General features: G+C 36.6%; 1 protein-coding gene across 4 annotated transcripts in view; it reads right to left on the bottom strand.

Annotated features, from left to right (window-relative positions):
- FAM135A (family with sequence similarity 135 member A) overlaps positions 1-22,954 on the bottom strand; it is a 129,359-nt gene extending 106,405 nt beyond the window's left edge. For all 4 annotated transcript variants that reach the window (XM_034991508.1, XM_034991509.1, XM_034991511.1 and 1 more), the window contains exons 1-4: positions 22,684-22,954; positions 20,994-21,082; positions 7,674-7,763; positions 6,092-6,207 (exon numbers count right to left, since the gene is read on the bottom strand). In XM_034991508.1, coding sequence (XP_034847399.1) covers positions 6,092-6,168 — 77 coding nt within the window. In that variant the 5' untranslated portion in view covers positions 6,169-6,207; positions 7,674-7,763; positions 20,994-21,082; positions 22,684-22,954. The remainder of the gene's footprint in view (positions 1-6,091; positions 6,208-7,673; positions 7,764-20,993; positions 21,083-22,683) is intronic.
- Positions 22,955-23,302: the final 348 nt, after the last annotated feature.

Genomic DNA, 23,302 nt, shown 5'->3' with positions numbered 1-23,302 from the left:
ATCTATATATAGAAATCAACCAGTCATTAGTAATAACAGTTTACATAGAATAAAAAATTTGAGGTAAACATTATAATATGTTTGTGTTTTAACAACATTACATTGCAAGTATGTATATGTAATGGAGGATACACACATCTATGCACACACACACACACACACACGAGACACACACAGGATTACTAAAAGCTAAATCAAGATTACAAATCAGGATGAGTTTAGATGTACACAAGGGAATTAAATATTTTGTTTATTTTTATTTAATAATTTCCTAAGTAGTAGTTTAAAAATATTAAATTTGTAAATAATACAAAGATTAAAATACATAAATATATTACTACTATTACTTATAGCAAGGTATAGCATTGGAGAGAACATATGGTCAGGTCACAAAGCCAGAATTAAAGAGGAGTGAATGAAAGGCTAGCCAATTAAATCTATAACCCTGAAAGTCACAATTTGGCCTTAAAGAAACATGGCAAAACACCATAAACAGAGAGAGATAATTAGTTGAGATTAAGATAAGGTCAGATTGAAAACATGAGATGACTAAAACCAAAAATCAAAGTGGAATCACAGGAGCCTTGGAACCAGAAGAGAACAAAGCTTTCTAGGAACTATTCAACTTCCCATGCTGAGAATTTTAACTAAAGATTAAGTAAAATTAAAGAAAACACAAGCAGTAAGCTCCTTGACATAGATCTTGGTGATAATTTTTTTGACTCTGACACCAAAAGCAAAATATAAGCAACTGGAACTACATAAAACTAAAAACTTTCTGCATGGCAAAGGAAACCATCAACAAAATGAAAAGGAACCTACTAAATGAGAGAAAATATTTGAAAATCATATATCTGATAAGGGGTTAATATCCAAAATAATTACAAAGAACTCATACAACTCAATAGTAAAAAACAAAACAAACAACAAACAAAAAAAACCCCACCAAACAAACAACCTGATTAAAAAATGGGCAAAAGAGGGGCACCTGGATGGCTCAGTCAGTTAAGCCTCTGCCTTTAGCTCAGGTCATGATCCTGGGGTCCTGGGACCGAGCCCCGCGTGGGGCTCCCTGCTCAGCGGGGAGTCTGCTTCTCCCCCTCCCTCTGCCTCTGCCTCCCGCTCGTACGCTCTCCCTCTCAAATAAATAAAATCTTTTAAAAAAAAGAAATGGGCAAAAGATCTAAATAGACATTTTTCCAAAGAAGCCAATTAGGTATATGAAAAGATGCTCAACATCACTAATCATGAGGGAAATGCAAATTAAAACTATGATGAAATGTCACCTCACGTCTTTTTAAATGACTATTATCAAAATATCAAAAGATAAGTGCTGAAGATGTGGAGAAAAGGGAACCCTTGTGCACAGAGAATATTCCCACATAGTGGGAGTATGAGTTGGTATAGACACTATGGAAAATTATATGGAGGTTTCTGCAAAAATTAAAAATATAACTACTACATGATCCAGCAATTCCACTATAGGATATCTGCCTGAAGAACATGAAAAAAATAATTCAAAAATATATATGCACCCCTATGTTCATTTTAGCATTATTTACAATAGTTAAGATATGGAAACCATCTAAGTGCCCATTGATCAATGAATGAATAAAGAAGATGTGATATATATACAATGGAATACTACTCAGCCATAAAAAAGAATGATAGCCATTTGTGACAACATGGATGGACCTTGAGAGTACTATGCTAACTGAATTAAGTCAGAGAAAGACAAATACTGCATGATTTCACTTACATATTGAATCTAAAAAACAAAACAAACAAAACAAAACTAGACTCACAGATATAGAGAACAGACTGATGGTTGCCAGAGGGGAGGAAGGTTGGGGGGAGCAAAATGGGTGAAGGGTATCAAGAAGTACAGACTTCCAGTTAAAAAATAAGTCATGGGGATGTACATATAAGATGGGGAATAAAGTCAATAATACGGTATTAACTTTGTATGGTGACACATGGTAAATAGACTTATTGTGGTGATCATTTTGCAATGTAGACAAATGTCAAATCACTATGTTGTACACCTGAAACTAACATAATATTGTATGTCAATTATACCTCAATTAAAAAGCAAAAATATGCTTAAATAAACAAGTCAAGCAATGTATCTAAAAACAATGATCCTCTAACCGTTAGATTTTTGAAAGATCAGAAACATAGTAATAGTCTTCAAAAGTCCTCAATGGATAGGGAAACCAGATTGTAGATTAAGAGAAAACTAATGAAAGCAGCAATTACACATGCTATGTTTATGATGGTTGGCAATAAAATGGAATTATAATTCACTTAATCTTTATCTCCAGTTCCAAGCCTCCAATTAATTATGAACTGTCTCCATTTGGATATCTTACCTCAAACTCAGCGTATCAAAATGAACAAATCTTCAACTTCCTTATTTATTTCAATACTACTAATATTGTGCAAGTCAATAAGATTTAAAACTTCAACATTAGTTTTTAAATTTCTTATTAAAAATACCCAATATGCAAAAAGTAGAGCATGAACCCATATGCCCATACCCATTTTCAACAATGAAAAAGATTTTTTTTTTTTTTTTTTTAAGATTTTATTTATTCATTTGACAGAGAGAGACAGAGAGAGAGGGAACACAAGGAGGGGCAGTGGGAGAGGGAGAAGCCGGCTTCCCGCTAAGCAGGGAGCCCAATGCGGAACTTGATCCTGGGACTCCAGGATCATGACCTGAGCTGAAGACAGACACTTAACAACTGAGCCACCCAGGTGCCCCAATTAAAAAGATTTTTTTTTTAAGATTTTATTTATTCATTTGACAGAGAGAGAGAGCACAAGTACGCAGAGTGGCAGACAGAGGGAGAAGGAGGCTCTCCGCTGAGCAGGGAGCTGGACACGGGGCTCGATCAAAGGACCCCAGGATCATGACCTGAGCCGAAGGCAGCCGCTTAACTGACTGAGCCACCCAAGCGCCCCAAAAAGATTTTTATCATATCTGATTCATCTGTACTTTTTCTTTGCTGAGCCACTTCAAAGTAATCTTAGATATCACATATATTCACACATCTACATACATATTTTTAATGCTTTTTCAATCTCATCTTCCATATAGAATCAATCATTAAATCCTACTATTCTTTCTCCAACACGGCTCACAGAAATTAGTAACAAAAAAATAAAAAATGTTATTTTAGTAGTAGTATGAATGTAGTAGTAGAATGTAGTAGTATTAGTAGAATGATTTTTAAGTCTCTGATTTTTTCACCCGTCCTGGTGTCCACACATCTTGCAATGTGACTTCCAATAAAAAGTGGAGTTTATTTCCCTACCCTTAAAACTGGGCTGCCTAACTTGTTTTGGGCAATACAATGTGGCAGAGATGACAATGTGCTAGTTCCAAGCCTAGGTCGTAAAAGGTCTTGGATAGTTTCTTTCTCTTTGGACCCTGCCTCCTCTGTGAGAATAAGCTGTAGGATGAGAGATCATAAAACAGAGCTGAGTCCACTGAGATAAGGCCATTCTGTAATGGCTAGAACCCAGCCAACCCACCAGTTGAGTATGAATTCATAAGTGAGCCCAGCAAAATCAGCCAACCCAGCCCAGAACAGAACCATTCAGCTGATCCAGACTTGTGAGCAAAAATAATTGTTTATTGTTGTGATGCCACAGAAGCTTTGTTTGTTATTAGCTGCATTATTGCGGCAATACAAAACTAATACAAAAATTGGTAACTTAGAAGTAGTGTGCACCATAACAAAAATTTAAAATATGTGGCATTGACTTTGGGACCAAAGTAACAGTTACAGAGGCAAGAAAAATGAGTAAATTATAGAGATTTAAAAAATCATAACCTATGTTATATAGTGATGAAATTTTTGGTAAATACACTGTCAGCAGTAACTTAGAAGAAGTTAGACAAGAAACTTTGGGACTTGAGCAAGCTAATTTCCAGGGAGAATGCTGAAAATGTCAACTGGTTACTCCTTGCTAGGTATAATAAGGTTCTGCCAGAAAGAGATGAGCTAAAGAAAGAACTGGTCATTTTACAAACAGAATCTAGAGGGACTATAGATGGATCAGGACTTGCTAGATTGGAAAACAAAACTGGTTTTCATCTTCAGTCTCCCTAAAGATTTTAAAAATAAAATGCTGCCACGGACAAAGATTATATCAAGGGAGTGGCTATAAATCCCTTTCTTAAGATTTCTAAAGAAATTAAAGCAGTGTCTAAGTAGACATTCTCAGTTTGACAAAAGGGCTTTTAGGAAGTTGAGGGGCATGATCCCACAGAATTCTGATCCCCAAATAGTAGTGATTACATCTAGAGAATAGTCATGTCTCAAGACAATTGTGGGTGTAGGTTTCAGAGCTTGGCATGAACTGTATCAGACATACAGAAACCCCATAAAATTTTTAAGTAAGTTTTACTGGCCTAAGAACTGCCAGCCTAGACTCCTGGGCTGGACTTATAACTTGCTTAGCCAACGGAATGGAGTGGAAGTAACAAGAGTGCCAATTCAAGAGGCCCTGCATCCTCTGCTCTTTCTCTGACTTCTGTCTCTGCCATGAAGATAAGCCCAGCCTGTCCTGCTGAGGAGTGAGAGACCACAAGGAGTAAAGCAGAGCACAGCCATTTTTATTTTTTCAACAAGATGGTAAAGCCAAGACAAGCTAAAAATAAAACAAAACAATAACCACCACAAAAAATTCAATAGAAAATCTCTCTCACCCTTCTTCTGATAGCCAGAGCTCCATTAATATCACTCTTAGTGCAGACCTTCAGGTTTGTACCTGAGTTACTGCAAGCACCTCTAAACTGTCCCCTATGCTTCTATTTCTTCTACGGTTACAACCATCAATCTATCACAATCTTCATCATGTTAGTAAATGCTTCTTGTAATAATAGTGATAATTTCTTTCTTACTTGGAAGCCACTGATGGCTGCCCAAATCCCCACTGTCAATTCTCCAGACATTAGGAGCCCTTCACAAATATAACCTCTCCTTTCTTTACTATCTTTTCTTCTGCAGTTCTCCCAGAGAATATCCAATCTCCTAAATATTCTTTAAAATTCATGTTCAGGGGCACCTGGGTGGCTCAGTCATTAAGCATCTGCCTTCGGCTCAGGTCGTAATCCCAGGGTCCTGGGATTGAGCCCCCACACTGGGCTCCCCGTTCAGCACCGAGTCTGCTTCTCCCTCTCCCTCTGCCTGCCACTTCCCCTGCTTATGCTCCTGCTCTCGCTATCTCTCTCTCTGTCAAATAAATAAATAAAATATTTTTTTAATCTCTTTTTTTAAGATTTTATATAAAATCTTTAAAAAAAATTTTTTTTTTAAAGATTTTATTTATTTATTTGACACAGAGAGAGAGATAGCGAGAGCAGGAGCACAAGCAGGGAGAGTGGGAGTGGGAGAAGCAGGCCTCCTGCAGAGCAGGGAGCCCGATGCAGGGCTCGATCCAGGACCCCGGGATCATGACCTGAGCCAAAGGCAGAGGCTCAACCGACTGAGCCACCCAGGCACCCCAAATAAATAAAATCTTAAAAAAAAAAATACATGTCCATTCCTATTTCCAAAGTTTGATTCACGTTGCTTTCTCCTACCAAAAGGGTTTTTCACTTCATCTTTGCCGATACAGGTCTTAAAGCATACTTTGATCCTATTTCTCCATAATGCCTTTCCTAATATACCCAGAAAGATGTTTTTCTGTTCTGATACCTAGAGCATTTTCCATACACACTTCTTGAAGATTCATCATTTTGCATTCCCACTTAGCTATTTTGTGCAATATTTTATTTTCCCCATTCACTATAAGCTTTTATAAGCAAAAATGAGATCTTACACATTTTCACAGTCCTCTCAATGCTCACTACAAATTCATAAATGTACGTTACATATATCCAGCAGTATCATTAAATCCACATGAATAATTCTCAAACATCTACTTAAAACTAAAATTTCTCTAAGAAAATAATTACTTGAATATACCTCATTGTTTCCTTATATATGCTGGAACATAAGTATGCAATTAAATTTAAATGAAAATCTGTACATCTTTTCTTATGCAAAATCTATAATCTTCACATTAAAATACATACCCTCTCTGAAACAAATCCACATTGTAGAACTTGTTTAGCTCCACAGAGAATTCTACCATTGCTTGAACTTCAGTCATTTTCAATTTATACTCAGAAGACAAATCTGGTAACAGCACCTTGGTATAAGTAGGGGGGAAAAAATCATGAGAAGCAAAATGACAAAAATGCCAACTTACGAAAACACTAATATTTAAACATATTTCCGAATATGATAGATAGGCAGATAATAAAAATGAAGTAAATTAAGTCAGTGTGCCTAACTTAGCCTATTCCAACTAAATAGCACCAGAATCAACTAAATATACTTACTAATAATACACTTACTAGAAAGCAATAATCTATCATTTAAGATATTTTCTAGTGGAATGCATTTTCTAAGATTTGTTTCCCTTTGTGACATCTATATGATAATAAATAATACAGGAAATTGCTAAAAGAAAACCTTGACTTTTTCACAGATAAAATAGTAAAGAAAAAAATTAAGTAACCTAATTATTCTCTTCTAGTTCTACACCGCACCTCCAGGCAACTCCAGTCACAATGAGAATTAGCATTTTTTAATCCCCATTTAAATTCATGAAGGTTTTTTTTTCTGTCAGGTGAAGTTCTTAAATTATGATTTGTTTTTAAATTTCAAAAAAAAAACTTTTCCCCTCATTACAAAAGCCTAAAGTATTCATTTAAAGGATTAAAAAAAATATATAGACAAGCAAAAATAAAAACATTCATGATTCTGTCCATTGAAATATATGCTTTGGTATATATTTGTCACCTGTGTGTGCTTTTGTAAAATTTCTATAAAAATGGGAATCAAACCACATGTACATTTTATACTGTTTATTTCATCTATTTTGTTTTGATGAGCACCTATGTCAATTAATGTAGTTTTACAATATTATTTTCAATTGTTTACTATTTCACTGCGAATATTATAATTTAAGCCATCTCCTATTGTTGGGTATTTCAGTAGTTTCCATCTTTTCACTACTTCAAAAAAGTACTGTAACAATCATCTTTGTCAATAATACGTGCTTTAAAATGCAATTCAGAGTAAGAAAGTGTTGAAAGACAGTTCTCCAGAGTCTCTTGTTTCTGCATATTTTGCAAGCAGACCCTGACTGCCTCTGTTCCAGACTATTTTTCTATAAGGATATATGATCAGCGAACAGTCTTAGAAGTCAGAGATAGTGTCTCATACTGGAACAAAGGGCAAATTTGTTTATTGTCTCTCTAATAGAGACAGTCTCCCCCTGAGGCATAAATCAGGCAGACTTATTATCCATTTTAAAGATCCGGGTCCCCTCAGCTTAAGGTTCCTCTCCTATAATCCAACCTACTGATATGCAGGTGTTGCCTGGTACCGTAGCTACTGCTACCACTATGAGTGCAAAGCAGCCTTTTCTTAAATCGAGGAGTCTCATGTCTTCTGCCCACATCCATGGCACTGTGGCAGGCTAATTTGTTAGCTTGCAAGGGATATAAAATCTCAGACCCTTCATAGTTTTTCAAATAGTTCTTCATAGAAATGCAACAAATATTTTGATCCATTGACTTAAATACAAAAGAAGTAACAGATTCTTACCTCTGCTGGTTAAAGCTTCATTTTAACATTATGAAATAACCAAACCTGTACTTCCAGTTACTGATCCTTATTGAAAATATATTGTTCCCCCTATGAGAAAGAAAAAAAGGACATCTCAAACAAGATAGACATAAAGAAGTCCATTTTAAGGAAACCTAAGCTTCATTAGTTACTTAACAATCTCAATTTATCTAAAAGATCTGTATCTTGCATAAGGCTAAATAGTAAGTTTCAGAGATTTTTCATTCAGTTTCATGGATATTAATATTAACTACTATATCTTTGTTAAGAATTCACTAATGTGTACTTCAAAGGACAATAATAAGTAAGAGTATTTTCTTAGTTCAGTGGTTCAGAAACAATTTTCATGAATACTCAAAATATAAGCTTATTAATTTTTAAGATGTAAAACTTACCATTTTAAAATAACTCCTTGGGTAGAGGTAAGTGATTTCTGAAGTTACATATATATGAAATGTGCATGAATGCATTATGTACACACACACACACACACACACACACACACACACACTTGAACTCTTTTAAGTATATTGACAAAAAACAATGCCTGGATATGCTATGGATAGTTTTGTTTGCACTCCAAATATTTATTGCCTGAATAAAAAAAATCTCTTCCCCTTGGTAAAATTACCTTAGATACTAAATATGTTAGAATAAAGACCACATTCACTCTTCTTCATAGATTCTTTTTCTCTCCATCATAAATATGTAGACTTTACCACCATCAATAACTGCTATTTCATTTTTTACTGATTTATAACTGACAGACATTAATATATTAGTTTCAGGTGTACAACATAGTGATTCGCTATTTTTATACATTACAAAATGATCACTTTAGTAGTTCTGGTTACCATTTGTTACTATACAAAGTTATTACAATGTATTGACTATTCCCTATGCTGAACACTACATTCCTGTGACATTTATTTTATCACTGGGAGTTTATACCTCTTAATTCCCTTCTTCTATTTTGCCCATTCCTCCACCCCAAACCCCTCTGACTACCACCAGTTTTCTCTCTGTATCTATGAGTCTGTTTCTGTTTTGTTCATTTGTTTTGTTTTTTGGATACCACATGTACATGAAATAATGTGGTATTTGTCTTTCTCTGTCTGACTTATTTCACTTAGCAAAATACCCTCTAGGTCCACGCATGTTCCTGCAAATGGCAAGATTTCATTCTTTTTTATGGTTGAGTAATATTCCATTGTATTTATACAGCACATCTTATTCATTCATCTATTGATAGCTACATAAATTCCTTCCATGTCTTGGCTATTATAAATAATGCTGCAATGAACATAGGGATGCATTTATCTTTTGTAATTAGTGTCTTCATTTTCTTGGGATAAATATCCAGAAGCGGGATTACTGGATCATATGGTATTTCTATTTTTAATGTATTGAGGAGTATCCACACTGTTCTCCATAGTGGTTGCACCAATTTACATTCCAACCAACAGGGCACAAGGGTTTCCTTTTCTCCCTTCCTCTCCAATACCTGTTATTTCTTGTCTTTTTGTTACTAGTCATTCTGACTATTGTGAGGTGGCATCTCATTGTGGTTTTGATTTGTACCACCCTGATGACTAGTGATGCTGAGCATCTTTTTATGTGACTGTTGGCCATTTGTATATTTTCTTTGGAAAAATGTCTATTAAGCTCCTCTGTCCATTTTTTAAAGAGGGTTGTTTGGTTTTTTATTTTTGTTTTTTGTTTTGTTTTGTTTTGCTATCCAGTCGTATGAGTTCAACCCCTTATCAGATATATCATTTGCAAGTATCTTCTCCCATTCAGTAGGCTGTCTTTTTGTTTGGTTGATGGCTTCCTTCACTGTGCAAAAGCTTTTTAGTTTGATGTAGTCCCATTTGTTTATTTTTGCTATTGTTGCCACTGCCTGAGGAGACATATCCAAAAAATATTGCTAAGCCCAATGTCAAAAAGCTTACTGCCTATGTTTTCTTCTAGTTTTTTGGATGTAGGTCTTACATTTAAGTCTTTAATCCATTTGGGTTTACTTTTGTATGTGGTATAAGAAAATGTTTCATTATTATGCGTGTATCTGTCCAGTTTTCTCAGCACCATTTACTGAATAGACTGTCTTTTCCCCATTGTATGTTTCTTCCTCCTTTGTCACAGATTAACTGACCCTATAAGATGAATTTATTTCTGGGCTCTCTATCCTGTTACATTGAGCTAATTGTCTGGTTTTGTGCGAGGACTATACTGTTTTGATTACTATCACTTTGTAGTATAGTTTGAAATCAGGAAGCATACCTTCAGCTTTGTTATTCTTTCTCATGATTGCTTTGATATTTGAGGTCTTTTGTTGTTCCACACAACTTTTAGGGTTATTTGTTCTAGTTCTGTGAAAAATCTCATTAGTATTTTGACAGGAATTGCACTGAATCTGTAGGTTGCTTTGGGTACTATGGGCATTTTAACAATATTAATTCTTCTAATCCATGAGCATGATACATCTTTCCATTTGTTTGTGTCATCTTCAATATCTTCAAATTTTCAGAGTACAGGTCTTTCACCTCCTCGGTTAAATTTATTCCTAGGTATTTTGTTCTTTTTTTAAATGTTTATTTATTTTCAAGATTTTATTTATTTGAGAGAGTGAGCATGAGTAGTGGGGGAGGCAGAGAGAGAGGGAGAAGCAGACTCCCTGCTGAGCAGGGAGCCTGACATGGGGCTTGATCCCAGGACCCTGGGATCATGACTTGAGCCAAAGGCAGACACTTAACCGACTGAGCCACCCAGGTGTCCCTCTTTTTTTTTTTTTTTTTAAAGATTTACTTATTGAGAGAGAGAGAGCACACAAGTGGGAGGAGCAGAGGGAAGAGGAGACAGAATCTCAAGCACACTCCATGATGAGCACAGAGCCTGATTCAGGGCTCAATCCCATGACCCTGAGATCATGACCTGAGTCGAAACCAAGAGTTGGACACTTAACTGGCTGCACCACCCAGGTGCCTGGTATTTTATTCTTTTTTTGATGTAGCTGTAAATGGGACCATTTTCTTCATTTATCTGATAGTTCATTGGTAGTGTATAAAAATACAACAGATTTCTGTGTATTAATTTTGTATCTTGCAACTTTACAGAATTCATTTATTAGTTTTAATAGTTTTTTACTGGAGTCTTAGAGTTTTCTACATAGAGTATCTTGTCATCTGCAAATAGTGACAGTTTTATGTCTTCCTTTCCAATTGGGATGTCTTTCACTTCTTTTTCTTGCCTAATTGCTGTGGCTAATACTTCCAGTACTATGTTGAATAAAAGTAGTGATCTTTTTAGAGGAAAAGCTTTAAACTTCTCACCATTGAATACGATGTTAGCTGTGGGTTTGTCATATATGGCCTTTATTATGTGGAGATACATTTCTTTTATAACTAATTTACTGAAGTTTTTATCATGAAAGTATGTTGAGAGAGAGTTCCATATTTTGGGCATCCCTCCCAATTGTGGAGTTACCACATCTGGGGTAGGGTCCAGGGTAAGGCTGTGCCTTTGCCTCTCCTACCCATCTCTACATTTCTCTTTTGTCTTTTGTTATAGAGGCACTGTTCATCTAATTCTCAGTTCCTTTTCAGAGGTTATTATTCCATATAAAGATATGTTTGTTGTGTCTGTGGGAGGAGGTGAATCCAGAGTCTTCTTATGCCATCATCTTGAATCCCCCTTCCAATAACTACTATTTTAAACCTTAATAATCACATCTAAAGATTGTACAGTAATGATTTTTAAGGCAAACAAAACAATGTTACCTTTATATAAGACATTCCCCATTTCATGGATAAAACCTCTTTATGATAGTTTCTTCTATACATATGTTCTTAGTGCTCAGGGTTTAGATCATGTTCCAGTATAGACTCTTAGTCAAGTTTGGTTAGTTCTCTCTCTCTTAATTTACTCAGATATAAAATAGGAATTTATTTTTCAAACATTTATTGAACACTTACAATACATGGGGAAATGCAACAGGCACAAAGTATAGCTAAGCTTGTCTGCTTTGGATTCCATCTGTTTCCCTTTTTCGCAGATGAAATATTTTCTTGATAGTGATCTAGTTTTGACCACATTAAATGAGGACAAGACCCCAAAGAATGGTAAAACAAAAAGATGGAAAGATTCTGGATTCCTGAATGGTTTCACAGAGCACAGATGTCCTACCTATCTAGACTGCTTGGACTTTTATAACTCTTTTTAACTAATAACTTTTTAACTAATAGCATATTTTAATGTTATATAATATTATTTGAAATAATTCAAATTGTATTCCTTTCCTCTGTTCTGAACCCTCAGTGGCTTCCCATGATATTCAGTAAAATTGCCTTACAAAGGCCTATATGATGACCTTATATAATCTAGATCTTCCATAACTTCTCTGAGTTCATCTCCTACCAGTCTGCCCACTTGTTTCCTTGCTATTTCTCAAACATACCCAATATATTCCTGTCCCAGGGTCTTTACATTTGTTCCCTGAAACATCCTTCACTCCCAAATACCCAAATTAATCACTTTTCACCTCCTTCTAGTCTTGACTCAGATGTTAACTTCTCAAATAGCCCTTTCCTGGCCACACTATCTAAAATAACAACTCTCAAAAAAAATTAAATAAGTAAAATAAAATAGTAACTTTCCTTTCCTGGCACACCCTCCTTCCTCCCTTATATTTTCCCTCAGCACTTACCTCCATCTCACAAACTAAAGATTTTTTTTTTTTAGTTTTATTACATTTTCCCACTAACATGTAAGCTTTATAAAGATAGGAATTCTGACTACTCTGTTCATAGCTGTATCCCCACTGCCTAACACACAGTACGCACTCAATTTAATATTTAACAAAGATTTAATAAATTAACATTGGATCTTCCATAAATATTAACTGTTATTATTTTTCTATTTAAACCCAACCAACCTAAAGAAAGGAATTTTTACACTGATATATGGAAAACAGAGACATGCATGAATAAACTTTTATAATAAAATACTTTTATTTATAATAAAATTCCTTTACCAGCATATGTTCTAGGTCTGTTAGCAACTTCCTTCACTCTTCTTCTCGTATTCTGCTGTCTTTTTTTGTTCTATTGTTACTGTCTAATTTTCCTCAAATCCATCTCTTTTTATTGATTATTCCCTAAGTAGAAATATATAATACATGTACAGATATATACAGTGTGATGCTGATAAATCTGGTTTTCATTCCCCCTCAAAAAACAGAAAACAATTATTTTTATGTTTACGTACTGGTAGAAAAATTTCAAAGAAGGGCTAAAGGAAAAGGAGAGTAGGCAAAAAGAGAAAGGCAAGAAAAACCAGAGGACTCTCAGGGTCAAAGGGGATCTGTCTGATTCTCTTTTCATAAACTGCCCGTTTCCCATCACGGGGAGCAACTGACATTCAGGTACAGCCAATTCTTGCTGGCCCAGCACTGTCAGAGGCTTCTAAATTTTCAACAAGAAATTGAAAACTTTTTTCCTAAAGGTGAAATCTCCTAAACTTTAGATGTTGCCAACTAGCTCAAAAATAAACAAAAACAAAACAAACAAAACCTGTATAGTTCAAATCAAATTCATCTACAGGGCAAATGCATTCAGTTTGCAATCACTCACTTCATATGCCTCAGATCCTCAGGCAAAGGACCTTTCCTGGAACAGAAAAATCCTTGTCCGCCCTCTCTTAAGAATGAAAGAAGGTGAAGAAAGGGCTTCTTTCCTTTTACCCAGAGGGTGCCTGGGAGACACTACATTGTAAGAACTCCCCAGAAGCCATGAATTTCATGGCCCTCCTGCATAGTCTGCTTGCTGGCTTAGAATCTGTCACTTGAATCTGAGCATTTGAAGTTATGGCAATAAGCGGATTTACCTGAGACTAAATTGCTCTTTCTGTTCTTCTGGACCTGGCAAAGTAACCTAAATGGAATAATTTGAGTAGAGCTCCCTCTTGGGCTATTTCCTAGGTCCCTAAGAGAGAATTTAGCTAAGTAAACTACAAACTCCAATTCAAAGAAGCCAAAGAGGAACCTCAAACAGAAACTGATTTTGATACTAAATGGGAAATTTATACTGAAAGGCTCTTATACTGACAGGGGGAACAATCTGACAATTACCTTGTAATACCTCAGGAAAAATTAGCTTACTTCCAAAGAAACAAAGTTACCTATTACTCTGAAAGACTTGGCCCTCTAGAGCTCCTCTAACACAGTGGCCACTGGGCACATGTGGCTATTGAACAATTAAAATATGACTTGTGTGACTGAGGAACTGAATTTTTAAATTTAAATCCAAACACTAATGCAGTATAAAATATTTTTTCATCGAACATAACTTTATTGTTTGATAGGACTATACTTTAACTGTTAAAAATGTAGTATGCTAATTGAGATATGCTCTAAGCATAAAGTACACATTAGATTTCAAAGACAGTACAGAAAAAGAACATAAATATCTCATTAATATGTTTTTTATATTGATCACATCTTGAAATAATATTTTAGATATGCTGGGTTAAATGAAATACATTATAAAAATTAATTTTACCATTTATTTTTACTTTTTAAAATGTAGCCACTGGAAAGTTTTAAATCACACACACATATACCTATTGAATATGTATGTTAGTCTAGGAATACCAAGCCATCTCTTTAACTGCTGGGATGTATAGTAACTGCTCCAGAAATAGCGTAAGTGCATAAAATCCATGCACAGTTTCTCAGACTATAGAGATGTTCACTCGTCAGATCAGTTGAGAGACCTCCAATATCCACAAAGGGGAGTCCAGGTATGGATATCTGGAAAAATGTGGGAGATGCGCCTACATCACCTACACTAATCTTAAAACAACAGCTAACCACTAACCACTCTGAACTCAGTCTGAATTCATGAGTGTTACCAGAAATCCATACAGCAGTAAACTGAGAACAACCAGTGATATCTGGATTAGCCTTGCATCTCTAACCCTGACATCTGAGATGGTTAAGTCTGCATTGGGTGATTCAGTCTAAATATCTGAGCTATGTTTCTTTTTCTCTTTAATGAATGAGAATGAATTGGCACTCTAAGACACTCCCTTTGCCAACCTAAGGAATAAAGGGAACACTTCTACCAATTATGAAGCCAACAGCTCCAGCTTCTAAATTCTATTCCCAAGTTAGCAGCCATGACACAAATGGGTTCAGAGCTTATAATACTGACTGAATAATGTCTGAATATGTCTGAATAATGATGCCTAATCTTATGCAGAAGATAGTAAAGATAATACATAAGGCAAAAATCACCTATGGGCCAACTTAGCCTTAAAAATCCCTTAGAAAGGCTCCATGTTGGCAATCAATATACCATTAATCAATGAGTAAAACACATTCACTTTGTCTTCCAACTTTAGGAAAAAATTTAGTCTCTTCAGCGGAACACAGTAAACTTGCATTTAGGGGCCATACTGTACAAAAAATATACACATCTTTATATGTTCATATTCAGTGTTGAGAAACTCAAATTATGGCAGACATATAGGAACTGATACCAAAAGAAGGAACATCATATTCAAGCCCAACTAGATGAGGGGTTCACACTACGACAGACATGTGGGGATGGGAGACTGACATTTAGGGACCAATGGAAGAAAAGCATCTTATATGTACAGTTAAAATCAAGTATGCTAAATAGGAATATGATGGGGACAAAGAAGGAGGTTACCTCAATACTAGTCAGTTTTGTATCCATTTTCTTGAGTCTTCTCCTAATGAATAAGTAGGAAACTCAAAATAGGGGCACCCCCAGAAGCCTTCAAAATGCCATTCTTACAACCTTGTGAATAGAATATTCTTATAACAGTCAAGTCTTCTATAGCAAACTGAGAACCGTAGAAGGGGGTGCTCAGTTGCCCCACCTTTTCCAAGTCCCACTCACTTAGGGCATAGTTGAACTCCAATCCACACAGGCTCAGGCCCTTAAAGTCTTGGAGCTAATCCTGACCAAGTCAGACCATACAGCAGTAAACTGAGAACAATCAACCAGTGATATCTGGATTAACCTTGCATCTCTAACCCTGACATCTGAGATGGTTAAGTCTGCATTGGGTGGTTCAGTCTAAATATCTGAGCTATGTTTCTTTTTCTCTTTAAAGATTTTATTTATTTATTTGAGAGAGAGACAGATAGTGACAGAGAGCATGAGCCAAGGAGGAGAGGGAGAAGCAGGCTCCAGGCTGAGCAGGGAGCCCGATGAGAGGCTCAGTCCCAGGACCCTGGGATCATGACCTGAGCCGAAGGCAGAAACTTAACCAACGGAGCCACCCAGGCGCCCCTATGTTTTTATTTTTTGTTTACATTCATTTGCCTTCTTATTTGGCTGAGGCCCTGACACCCTGCCCAGCTTTGTAAGCTCCCTCTTGCAGGGGCTAAACATGCTAAATCACTGCATTATAACGTGCTCTAAAATGGCCAAGCCACCTGTCACTTGCCGGACTCTGAAGATCACACCATTCAGACAGCTTTTTTTTTTTTTTTAAAGATTATTTATTTATTTATTTATTTGAGAGAGAGAGAATGAGAGAGAGAGAACACCTGAGAGGGGATAGGGTCAGAGGATGAAGCAGACTCCCTCCCAAGCAGGAAGCCCGATGCGGGACTCCATCCAGGGACTCCAGGATCATGACCTGAGCCGAAGGCAGTTGCTTAACCAACTGAGCCACCCAGGCGCCCCATTCAGACAGCTTTTAACTTTCTTTTTGTCTTTGCAATTATTCACATGCACAGCACACTTTCATCAGTGACATCTCTCATTTTAAAAAGTGATTCACAGTGAAGATGAGCTTATCAGAATAATTACAGTAGAAAGGACATGTAAATTAAGGAAGAACACTGGTCTAGAAACTTTTGCTGACACTGCTTACTCATCAAAATGAATTTTTGATGGCCAGCCATATGCTATACTGCCCAAATTATAGAACTATTTAAGAAGGGAATAGAGTACTAAATTCTTTTAGAGAGAGGAGAAAAGGAGACCTTCAAAAGGGAAGATAATGAGAAAACCTGATAGACAAACTATATTTTAAAAGCTGTATGTTTCTCTGTTGATATCAAAATACAGATCAAATAGCAATATAAAACTGAAACCAAATATAGACACTCAGAACTTTTTGGAGTACCTACTATTATACTAGTATTTTTAACTATGTTATTTTATTTAATTCTCACAAAAATCTGAAGGAGCTATCATTACTCCACTTTACAGGTGAGGAAACTAAAGAGCAAAAAGTTTACATAACTTACGCAAGATCACAGTTAGGAAATAATGGAAAAAGGACAAAACCCTCAAATGTGCCAAACTACATGGCCTAAATTTAAACTTGCATAATTATAAAGTATACACCTGAATTGTTATAGGAAATAGACTGAAAGATCTTCAAGTCATAAGATAAATATGCCCCTACAACTGAAATCAGAATACAGAATTAATGAAAAAAATTACACTTGATAAATTAACCACATTTAATTTTCCATGTAATTAGTATTATTCTCTAATTATGAAATCTTCAAATTTCTCACATTGCACCCCCACAAACACTAAATCTGGAGTTTTAAAGGCATTGTTCTCTTCTAATTTCTTTAAAATTTGGTTTTGAACAGTTGTCTAATAAAAGAGAAATATATTATTACTAATCTTAGAACTGGCATTTAGATTAAGAAGTAAACATTCTCAAAACAAAACATTGTTCACTTTGGATAACTGTGTTAATATGACAGAAAATCCATAGAAAAAAATTTTTTTAAACATAAAAAGAATGTTGGTAACTTCTGAGAGTATTCCCATGGTTGACTTATTACATGAGAACGAAGTAACGCGACAGAGAAAGAACGTTTATTGCTCATTATGGAACCCTTAATGAATGCTACCTCTCACATTATATTAACAATGGAAAATAATATTTAATTTATTAAAAACTGCTCATATAAACTTTTCAGGGACACATCCATGCCATAAATCAAACCTGCCAGTAATATAACGCAGAATGCCTCTGAATATATCATGTTATTATATACTTTAAAAAACCAAGAATAGGGGCTCCTGAGTGGCACAGTTAACTGACCAACCCTTGGTTTCAGCTCAGGTCATGGCCTAAGGGTTGTGAGACTGAGCCCCACATCGGGCTTTGTGCTGAGTGAGGAGTCTGCTCAAGACTCTCTCCCTCTACCCACCCTGCTGCGCGCTCTCTTTAAAATAAATAAATAAATATTTAAAAACAAAACAAGAATAGCCCAAATGACCAAAAATTAGTCACTCTTTTAATATGAAAAAAAATTCAGAAAGAACCACAGTCATTATCTACTACCTAGTTCAGGGATCTGCCTTGGGATCTGCATCCCTTAAAATATTTCATCTTATTGGTTATCTCAACAGACAAAGCTCAGAACCAGAACAAAAAGAACTTCAATCCTCCCTCTGAAAAATATTCTAAGAAACAAACAATGCTTTCTTAAAAGTCTATGCTTTCTTGCTTTCTTCAGTCTACTAGTAATTTTGATGTCAGAGAGATCCGGATTCTAATCCAGACTCACGAAATCTTATTTTTCTCAAACGGAAATAATATTTGTAACTCCTAGGTCAAAAGGTAAGGCTTATAAAGATAATATACACAAATATACACAAAGCACTAAGCATGGCACTTGGTGCATGGTGCTCAATAAATAGCTGGTATTATGATTTTATTTTACCTCATTTTTTTCAATGTATTAAGTTTTAATTTTAATTCCAGTATGCTTAACGCAAGTTGTCATATTAGTTTTAGGTGTACAATATAGTGATTCAACAATTCCTTACATCTCAATATTTTATCTCCATTTTTAAATATGATTTCATATAGAGAAATATCTATTAAAATAACGTAACTCAACTAAATAGGTTTTTATTATCAGTTTCAATTGTATGGTTTAAAAATATTGTCATTTATAGGCCATCAGACCTTAAAGGGAAAAGAGCTGGCTTCCAATTAAGATCATCTTAGATCTTAGGTGTTGAGAAAAACTAGGAAAAAAAGGGAGACTGTAAATATTTCAACTTTCTATTCAAAAATTTTTTCTATTTATTTCACTCCTCAAAGACATTTCTTTGGTTTCCCCTGCCTGTAGGTCTATTTCAGAACTCTTCTATAAAAATGAGGCCCTTGGCAAGCATTTTATTATATAATTATTATACTTTGATATAAAAGTTATTAATTTTACAAAACAAGAGTGCATACATTCTAATCTTATCTTACCTGAGGAAAATAACTAATTTTCAGTGCATACATTCTAATCTTATCTTACCTGAGGAAAATAACTAATTTTCAGCATGAGGAAGAATGAGGGTGGTTTTAAAATCTGGGGTCCTTAATTCCAAAAGGCAAAAGTGATAGCAAAGGGAATATAGGCTTCCAAGGTCTGAAACTGAGACTGTCAGTAAGGCCTGAGCTTGCTGTTTAGACAATTACAGTTAGCATTATTTCCAACTGAAGACCATGACTTACTGGCAACTTGAGACATCAAAGAGCAGATGTCAGAGATACCACTGATCTAAAAACAATCATGAATGAAGCAGCTGCATCCTAGAAGACAACTTCAAGGGGATTTCAATGAAGGAATACTTCTAGGTCTGATTATATTAAGAAATGTAGCAAAAGGACATTTCATAAAACTTAACAGAAATGTTCCATAATACTATTAATTACAGACTTCCATATTGACAATATAATTTAGAAATACTTGCTATATTATGGACAGTCTAAAGAGACCTAATCCCATGAAAGGAATACACTATAATTTTCTAAGAATGTTGTTTTGGTTGAGAGATAGTTCATAAAGATTGTTTCATCAAAATAAGAAGGAGAGATCTGGTATAATCTGGTCTAATATGCCTGACACCTCTATACTCCTGTTAAGAAAAGAGAGGCTAATTTTTATTAAATTTAGCACATTATTGATAACTAAGTATGTACTTGTTAAAATGGTGAAACCCACTGTGGAGTTGTCTCACTCTATTCCTTCTGAAAAATCTAGACCTGCCTAACAACTTGTGCTTTATAACTTTTCTAAAAAATCATTGGGTTCATTAAGGGTTTTTTTGTTTGTTTGTTTGGTTTTTTGGTATCACCATTCTGCTTCTTATTTTTATTCATTTCTAAACTTCCTTCCTGACAAATAACTTGAGGAAAAGAAAAACAAAAAATACATTACTCATTTCAAACCTATATGCTCCCATCTCCATCCATTCACTTAAATACACACATGTATGCATCACAAAACTCACTTTTAAGCAGTTTTCCCTCAAAACATAGAATCAAAGCAAAGGAAATCCTTGCCCTCCTAATCCCTAAACAATGCCCACTGTCAAGGGTCTATACTTAAGCAAAGCTAAAATATAAGACAACAGAAAATTATGAAGGTAACCAAAGATGTATGAATAACTCTTACATCTCTTTTCAGTGTCAAACCCTGGCAAAGGGCATTTTAATTCTATATACTGGATGCTACAGCATCTGCTTCATTGTATATGAACATTAATATAACCTAGAACAGAGTTCACCAGCATTTTACTAGATTTTTCACATAAGTCTAAAATTAAATTAAAAAATCTAAATTCCAGTTTGACCTGGAATTTAACCAATGATACACTTACACAGTCTAAAACAGATAGAAATAAAGTATTTATATAGCAATTCTTGTCTCTGGTGGCCCTATGCATGTTTAAATAAGGCTTATTTTGCTATTGAAAGATTACTGAGTGGCCATCTTTTTCACCCACTTATTACAGGTAGAGACAATTAGCTATAGAGGTTGAGTGGCTTCTACAATTTAATGTCATGAGTCATCATAAGAGTTAGATCTTCTGACATCAAGTTCTGTGCCTGCTGTCCACCACAAATTCTTAATTTCTTGGAGCACAGAATCAACACACTAAAAAAATATATATATACTAACAAGAATTTGTTTTTACTTTTTTTAATGAATTATTACCTAAAAATAAAGACTTGCCTTTGAAAGGTGGGAAAGCTTCCTTCAGAAGCAGCAGTTATCTCTATTTGCATTGGAAAAATCATTTTTAAAAAATCTTAAAAGTTGAGGAGTTCATCACCTCCTACTATATACAATTGCTGGTTCTTCCAAAAGAGGTGTGGCTTAAAGACACTGGATCTTAAACTGTATTTCCCTCCACTTTTATCTCTAATATCAATTTGAATAAGAAACTACACGTTTTTGCCTTGGTATTTCCCTTCTGTACAACAGAAACAGAAAAAATTAATTCCTACCTGACATAGACAACGTAAGGAAGAATCTACTGTTTGTGGACTGCTTTGAGATTCCAGAACGAAATACATAATCCAGTTGATCTTCAACCCTAGAATAAAGGCAAACTTCACTGAAAGTATCTGCTTCAGCAGATGCCTTCAAAATAAAATACCGTACCATTATATAGAGAGGTTTTATGTAAATGAAAAGGGAGGGCCCAACACTGGTTATAAAGTTCTTTTCTCCAATTCAAAAATTTAATACTTCTGTTCTCACAAATTTTTCATTCAGTAGGCACACTAAATCTATTCTTAAATTAGTAGAAATTATATGCATTTATTAAAGAGAACAGAGACCCTCAGGAAAATGATGCAATCATTTGCAATAGCAACTAAAACATCAAATAATGAATTTCATAAAATAAAATTTATTAAATTTCATTTAAGATTAGCTCTTGGACAACAGTATTGAAGGGCAATAAAATTTCCAAATTTAACCTTATGTTTGTAGATCAGCCTTTAACAAATCTTAACCCTTTATATTTTCATCAAGTGTATACTCAAATTGCTTCTTCTGACACTTAAGGTAAACATAATCCTTAAAAATTAAAGGTTCACTCAGTGAATGTAAGAGGTTTATTGCTACTGTCACTCTTTTGATAATATTCCCAGTCAGGGAAGAAAAAAGATAAAGAGATTTGATTAAATTGGAAGATGAACTAAGAATATTGAGTGGATACCTAGCTTACACAGAAAGCAGGAGCCTGAACTCTTCAAAGATTTAATGCAAAATTAAACAGATTAAAGAGTCTCGATCTATGCAAAAGCAAAAAAACACAAAGAACAAAAACCCTCAAAAACAAACAAACAAACAAAACAGTTTTAGAGGGGGAAAAAAAAGTACCCAAGATTAGATACTGGAAATAGGATCATAATGGAAAAGGACAGGGGGGCGGGGAGGGCAGGAGCCATTAAACGGAAAGCCGTGAAACAGGGTACCAAAAGACAGCTAAAGATTAAGGGAGTGAGGGCCTGCAAAGGTAAAGTGGAGCATAGAATGAACTCCAGCGCAAAGCGATATTAAAGCAAACACATCAGAAACTCACAAAAGAGAACGAAGACGAAGTGTTGAAACGAGGAAAGATGAGAGCCAAGGAAGAAATTAATAGAGGCAAACTTGGTCGGTGAGGGTAAGGAGAGTCGGGAAGAGGAGCCAAACTAGGGATGCACAGTGAGATGGAAGAAATTAAGGGGAGCAAAAGGATACACTGCCTCAACAGGGAGACCAGCGAGCGAAAGGGCACGTGGGAGGAGGGGATGAAAGAGTATAACCACGAAAGTGGGGTAAAGGGAGGACAGAGCGGCGAGGACGGAGCTGAGCGCGAAGGGCAGGCGACGTCTGGGTACAGGAGGAGTGAGGTTCAGGAAGAGCCGGCCGAGGGACACGCCGCAGGGGCAGGGGCAGCAGGGAGCACCCGGCGAGCTGGACGCCGTGGCTCCTCGCCACCCGGAGGGCACTCTGCACAGCCGTCCCCACCGACCTTCAGCGGGCCCGGGGCCGGGTTCCGACCGGGAGCAGCTGGGTGAAGGGCCGGAGCGGGCGAGCGGGGACAAGGAGAAGGAGGCCGCTTCCTGCCGGGCCCGTGGGAAACAGGGAGGGGTCTTGGGTGTAGGGGGCCGAGGGAGACGGAGAGGACAGTTAGGGGCTTACCTTTCGCCCGGCTCGGCCTCCTCCACCGCCTGTCGGACGGAGGAGCTCGTTGTCCCGCTGGAAAAAGACGGCCCTGCCCGGGTCAGCACCATCCCGCCCCGGGCCCCCTCACATCGCCATCGCAACCACCGCAACCACCGCAGCGGAGGAGCCGGTTCGTCACCGCCGCTCGGCGACTGGCCCGAAACGGCCAGCGAGCATGCGCAGTCACCCCAGTCCCGAGGGAACCCCGGCCAGCCAGAGCTACCTGCGATCAACAGGTCTCAGGCCCCGCGGCCCCGCCCCCGGCCTTCTCTCCCCTCCCCACTCCTCCCTGTTCCCTCCCCTCTCTAAGGTTAGGCCCCGCCCCTTCCAGGCACTGCGCCCCGCCCCTCCCCCTCGTTCCAAGCCGCTCAACCGCCGCTCTAGCTCCAGCGCCAACTGAGATTTCAAGAGATTTGTCCACTCTTTTCGCCTCGCGCTCCCAAGTTCTCGCGAGAACGGAAGTTTTGCGTCAATAAAAAGCGCGAGTACCCGTAGAAGGGTCGGGCTAGGAGTTTAAAGAAACAAGTTAAGAGGTTCTCTATATTTTATGCTGAAGAGGAGGGTACCGGAGGAGGGCAAAAGGAGGGAGTGCTAA

This window comes from Mirounga leonina, unplaced genomic scaffold (assembly GCF_011800145.1).
Source record: "Mirounga leonina isolate KUSES-001 unplaced genomic scaffold, KU_Mleo_1.0 Mir_53, whole genome shotgun sequence".
Lineage (NCBI taxonomy): Eukaryota > Metazoa > Chordata > Mammalia > Carnivora > Phocidae > Mirounga > Mirounga leonina.
The sequence above is the reverse complement of the archived record's forward strand: the minus strand, read 5'-3'. Positions and strand labels throughout refer to the sequence as shown.